The sequence below is a fragment of the Thamnophis elegans genome, chromosome 1 (genome assembly GCF_009769535.1).
Source record: "Thamnophis elegans isolate rThaEle1 chromosome 1, rThaEle1.pri, whole genome shotgun sequence".
In the NCBI taxonomy this organism is placed as follows: Eukaryota; Metazoa; Chordata; class Lepidosauria; order Squamata; family Colubridae; genus Thamnophis; species Thamnophis elegans.
In genome coordinates, this window is record NC_045541.1 from 149,111,137 (window position 1) to 149,117,497 (window position 6,361).

The 6,361-nt window shown below is 35.1% G+C and overlaps 1 protein-coding gene across 1 annotated transcript; it reads right to left on the bottom strand.

The window, feature by feature from the left end:
- Positions 1 to 4,566: 4,566 nt before the first annotated feature.
- Positions 4,567 to 6,147, bottom strand: RD3L (retinal degeneration 3 like). Its single transcript, XM_032235720.1, has 2 exons — positions 5,849 to 6,147; positions 4,567 to 4,864 (listed from the first exon to the last, which is right to left on the bottom strand). Exons 1-2 carry the CDS (start codon positions 6,145 to 6,147, stop codon positions 4,567 to 4,569), a joined length of 597 nt encoding a protein of 198 aa, XP_032091611.1.
- Between the last annotated feature and the right edge of the window lie 214 nt (positions 6,148 to 6,361).

The following is a 6,361-nucleotide window of genomic DNA, read 5'->3' on the forward strand; positions in this document are numbered from 1 at the left end:
ACAAAAGGTTTGTCAAGTCAAAGACTACCTGTAACATCTTCAATACATCCAATCCATACCTGAGACTTAAGTGTATTTAATTGCAGTGTATTTAATTTAATTAACGTCTCATCAATTGTCAGGGTGCACTGCGTGATATGGCAGAAGACCACCCATCCCAGTCATAAGTTCCTTCTAACCCCATCAAATATGCAATATAGATTTGATGTGCTAAGTCAGAAGTTGTAATGCTCCTAATGCTGGTTATAAGTTCTGGGAAATAAAATAAAGCAAAAATGCTAATCATCAGTTGATGGCTCAGAATGGAAGAATCCAGCTGGAATAGTTGATTTACGGTTGATTTGTGCAAATGCAGCGATTTGGGTTTATTTCATTAGTAATAGACCAGTTAACCCCAAATTAATGAGTTACAGAAGCACAACTAACTGCAATTTAATGCAGTTGGAGTCACATTATGAATATCTTCTGTGTTTATATATATATATATATATATATATATATATATATATATGTATATGTATATGTATATGTATATGTATATGTATATGTATATGATGTATATGTATATGTATATGTATATGTATATGTATGTATGTATGTACACACACAGTGTTGCATTTGTGCTGATAAATAACACCATACATACATACATACATACGTGATATAGACCCGAAACCCTAACTTAGCTTTATGTTGAGTAAATTCACAACACATCAAATCACCAAGCAGCCCATCCCGTTTTACAGTACTGTGCTGAGCGAACGTAACCTACCGGCAGTATAATAAAGAAAACTGGGTTAAATAATGAATTATAACATAAAAACCTTTCCGTATTTGCGTGTACTTTCACTGTAAGACTGCGGTAGTCTACACTGCGGTAGTCTATGCTGAATAAAATCGGAATTGCTTCCAAGCGCAATCCTGCGCCCTTCTCAGAAATAAAGCTTATTTTCAGTGCATCTTAAGCGTGCGTAGGTGATACGATGCCAAAATAGGAAACCGAAATCGAACTAACCAAAAAGCAAGCAGGTTAGTTGCAGGTTCGCTGAACAAGCGGAGAATCTCGAAGTCTAATTAGGCACGTGGCTGTAGCCAGGCGGGGCCCGTTAATTAGTTCAGGGCGGGCCGGTCGGCTGGCCTAACTGAGGGATACTTTTCTTTCTTCGCGGCTTCTTAGGGTTGAGCCATGTTGCGAAAACTCACCGTAGATCAGATCAACGATTGGTTTACAATTGGCAAAGCGGTCAGTGGGGTGGAATTCCTGGGGGGCGAAGTCCGGACTGCTGGCTTTGCTCATCACCTCGTGGAATCTGTTGAAGAACCGCCGCCTGCTGCTAATGTGTAAGTAGGCCGGGACCTGCAGCCAAACTAGTTCTGGAGCTCATGTTTCACAGGATAAGCTGCTTAGAAAGGTCCAAAACTGCCCAGGTTCTTTGCTGTTGAATGGTATAAATTAAGCCCCTTCCATCAATAAATACCCCCCCCATTCATCAGTAGGATGGATTTCACCACTGCACAACTTCTACTAAGATTATTAAGCCCGATTTGTTTTTAAAAATAGAATAACACCTCCCCTCCCCACCTCTCCGACCGTAATAGTCTGATGGTGGCCTACCTCAAATTGCGAATTGTGTAATTGATGTGTTAAGTTTGAAGATGCTGTAACGCGTTTCTTAATTACAACTAGCTTCTGTAAAGTGAGCAGCACTATGCAACTAAAAACATAAGCTCTGTGCTCCCGAAAATGGTTTGTGTATAAAAAAAGGATTATTATAAAAAGTCAACCTAAATCTATTAAACGGTCAGAACCTCAAATAATGTAATGCTGTTTTCTTCTTTAAAGCAGAGAGAAATAAGAGTGGGAATTGCTTCTTTCTGAATTGGGCTCAACTTGGCCAGGTTATATAAACTTAAAGCAGCATATTTATCTATTTGGTTTGGGTTTTAAATATTTCTGAAGTGTGTCAATCTCAGCTTGCCAAAACTTCAGTTTCACCAAAAACAGATGGTGTTCACAGATACCATATAGCAATAAGTCACAATTTTCTTATGCTTTATTTAATAAAATACAATTGGTTATGTACACAACACACCAGACTAAATCCAAGCCACAGTAGGGTTTATAGTACAATAATGTGTGTATTCAACCATTATATGAGCACCATATAGCATGCTAGTAATTCTTAGAGAATTCGTTCATCCCCGTCTGTCCATAGAAATAAATTGTCTATTGTGGGATTAAACCCTGTGCTAGCTAGATCTTGGATTTGATCTATTCATCTCAACTCTTTTCACTGGTATATTGCTCTGCAAATGTAAAATTACTGTATGGCTATAGTTCTCACATGAGAACTATAATTGTGTTTATAGAATTTTAAATTCTAAATACTCATGGTTGTAGTCTCATGTCTTTTTATAGGGAGTGTTGAAAATGAATAGCTATATTACTTAACATCCTCTGAGGTAATGTTAGCCTGTTTATCACAGTATTGTTTTTGTAGAGTAATAAGTATTTTAACTGAGAATAAAACAAATGGGAACTCTTTATGGAGAAACAGAAAAAAATATTTCAATCATATAATTTTTTTCTTGTCTGTTTCTAACTTGGGATTTGAGTCCTGAAGAACAATACATTTGTCAGCATGTTTACTAAGAAGAATATCATAGATCAAATGAGATTTATTCAAACAGTGTACTAACCAGTTTTTACAATATTTTTCTTTGTTGCTTTAACTTCACAGTTTTATAATATTGTTTGCAGACAGTGAAGCAAAAGAATGCTAATGAGAAAAACACCTTGAAGCCTCCTTTTTCTACTACTTCCTAATTTTCACAATGTTTAATTGCTTTCAGTGCAGAGTCTAACTAGCGGTTCCCAAATCAACATTGTTGCATATACAACACATATTAACTAACCATCTTTTAGTTCAGCATGTTGTACACATTGACTTAACATTTTAAAGATGATTATTCTTTGAAATTAACCATGTGAAGGCTAATTCTGTATCTGCCAGACGTGACACTGGCAGAAGCATTCATTTAGTTCAATTTTTAACCCTCATCTAAATCTCTCCCACTCTCATGCTAACATCATGATTTTTCAAAAAATTAACATCATTTGGTACAAAAAGTACTATTTTAGCAATTTTAAAAAATCCCATTTCTTTGCAAATCTAGATTTCATTTTTCATAAAAAATTATAGCATAAAATCTAATTCAATGTATTGCTTCTGGGTATTTATCTTTTCTAGTAGATCTTAAGCAAAGGAAAAGAGTTCTTTTTTGGTAATAAAGGATTGCAAGCCATAATGTATCTGCTTTTTTATCAGACTATTTCAGATAAACGAATTTTGGCTTATATAGCCATTTTCTTACAACCTGTGAATGAATGTCATTTCACATCATCCTACATATGAATGAATTTTACTGAATTTCTCCAGGATGCAAATAAAGCTGTCATGCAGATTCCCTTCCCTTTTAGGTTCTATTTTGGTGTTAAAGCAAATAATATACCAGCATTAGTCTGGCTACTATTTGCATCCTCCACAGCAGTGTTTCTCAACCATGGGAACTTTTAAGATGTGAGGACCAACTCCCTCAATTAGCTGGCTGGAGAATTCTGGGAGTTGAAATCTACACACAGCTGCCGAGGTTGAGAAACACTGTTCCACAATATCCCAGATGTGGTCTCATGCCAGGGAATTGTGGAGAGCACATTGTACCCATTGTAAAAGGAAGAAATATATATTTGTCTTAAATCTGGGATTAAATCTTAAAATGTGCATACATTTTTCCAAAGTTTCAATATAAAAAAGTGTCCTTTGGATGCTAGTGTATCTTTGGCATCTTTTACTACTCTGTTTGTTTATTTAAAAGGCAAAATATGGTGGTATTGTTGTAAGCCTCCATAAAGCGTATCTGTTTCCAGTTTATTAAAAACAGGATCTTTTATAAAATGGATTATTATTTTCCTCCTTTTAAGTTTTTAGATTTGTTTTGAAAAGATTGCATTGTGGAAGCAAATTGCAGGATAGAAAACTGTCAATGTCTTTCACCAGAGACAATGGGCAAAATAAATGGTATTAAAGACAATCAATATAGCGAGTTAAGATGGTGGACTCAGAGTAATAATATCCAGCTTCTAGTCCTTCCTTAGTCCCAGAAGTCAGATGGGTGACCTTGGAGTAGTCATTCCCTCTCAGCCCACATCAACATCAGGCTGCGAGACAGCTGATACACAATGCATGGCATCATGCATTGTTAAGCTTTGCTCTAATAATTAGGTGCATTACTGAAAAAGAAGGGACCCTGCAACCATGCAGGATAAATGCTATAAGAAAAATGATAAAACCTCCATAAAAAAGTATCTGCTATAAGAAGGATCCTAATGTGACACTATTAATTAGTATAAAGTATCCATCCTATTTATTTAAGGACTATGCCAGCTGTAGTTATTATTAAGTTTAAATTTGCATTTTATGAGGATGGGAAGATAATTTTAGAGTACTGAATCATTACAGAATGATTATAGCCAAGCTGAATGAGTATTAACGAAAGAGAAAATAATTAACTTGATGGGTAGTAATAGGGAAGATTCCAGATTCTGTGGGAGAATGTTGGAAGGATGCCTTGTGTATTTTTGTCAACATAGCTGGATACAGTGGGGATTTCTTCTTTGTCCGTTTTCCTGGAGTTAGTGTTGGATGCTGCAAATTGGCTGGAACAATTTGTATTCCAAGCATCAGCCAGTTGATCTTGCTGAGCTTCTTTCTCAAGATTAGTAAGGAACTCTTTTAAAACTTGTTTGAATAAATAAACAATTTCCCAGGGTAAAACATCATTTTCTGCTAGAGCCTCTCGAAATCTAGAAAAGGAAAGAGCAGAGAAAAGAAAAGGCAAATAGCCTGAATTCTATTAGCATATATTCAACTTGTCTGTTAAAAATGCAGGGGAAGAGAAGATATACTACCCTTTTTAGCAATGCTTTTTAAATTAAAAAAAAAAAACAGAATAGGAAAGAATGATGTTTGCAATACAAACAGCTGAAGCACTTTTCTCCTTGTCCAATTTGTCCAAGCAAGTTGATTCAAACTGACATTTCCCTGGAGCCCTTTTCTAGGATCAGAGACAAATCAGTGAATTGTTCTGGGTTTTGTTTTGTTTTAAATTCCATATGCTATGTGTGCAGGTTGATATGTATATATATGTATATATAATGTTGGAATTGTAGAGAAATTTGGTTTGTGATCAAAAGAGTCTTATTCTTATCAAAATTGCATAAAACAAATGTGAATCAGGTTCACTAGTTTATTATGAAAATCATACCATGCAAGATTTTAAAATTTGGCACAGGATAAAAATGTAGTCGATGAATCTGAAGGCAAATGTTTAGCAAAAGGAACAAACAAATTAGTGCTCTAAATATTAGAGCTGTGAATATATAGTAAGCATTTAAGTAGTGGGTGCTGAATTGTTACATTTAATTATTTTGCCAGGCTGAAAATTAAAGCTGAAGGCATATTCTTTTTCTATTACATTTTGTGGGCAAACGTTGGAAATTCCTTCATTTCATGCAATTTAATTGAACAAATGAAATCCTAGCAATGTTTTTTGAGATGTCACAACCAATATAGAAAATCTTATAAATAAGGTTGCTTATATTGCCAGAAAGTAAGTTTCTTTGAACTCATTCCAAAGAAATATTATTTTAGTTTGAAGCATGCTAGTTTTGAATTAATTTGAAACCGTTTTGTGGTAGGAATAACATTTAATATGAAGCTGCAAAGATGGGGATCCTTTTCCTCTTTCCCGAAGCTTATGTGATACTACATACATAAAATAGGTTTACCTGCTGAGTATGATTCCAGTTTGACATGGTTGGATTTGAGAGCAAAGAATTTCAAGCTGTCGTTGTTCAGTAGCTGGGATAGTTATTTGAAGGTTTTGGTAGCTCCTTATTCCATTGTAATCACTTTCAGGTTTTTGAATTTTGTGTCCACTTTCAATCTCCTGTATCAGCCGTTCACGTTCTTTCAAATGCCATTTTAGTTCTCTCAGAAGTGTATTTGTCACAACTTCCGAGCCAGGGTATTGTCCACTTTTGTAAGAATAACTTTTTGGCCATTTCATCCAGCCAAAGAATGGCATTTTGATAACTATTTAAAAAATAGAAACAAAAAGACACATGCACATACCAATGTTAAAAGATGAGTTGGAAATTTGGTACCAGGGGATTTCTCGCTCAAGTTTGATAGTTAAATTGTGTAACATTACCCATTTTTCACATAACCAGTCAGTTTTAAACTGCAAATGTATCCACGTTTAAATGGACTCAGTAGAGTTTAATTCTGAATACCCAGGC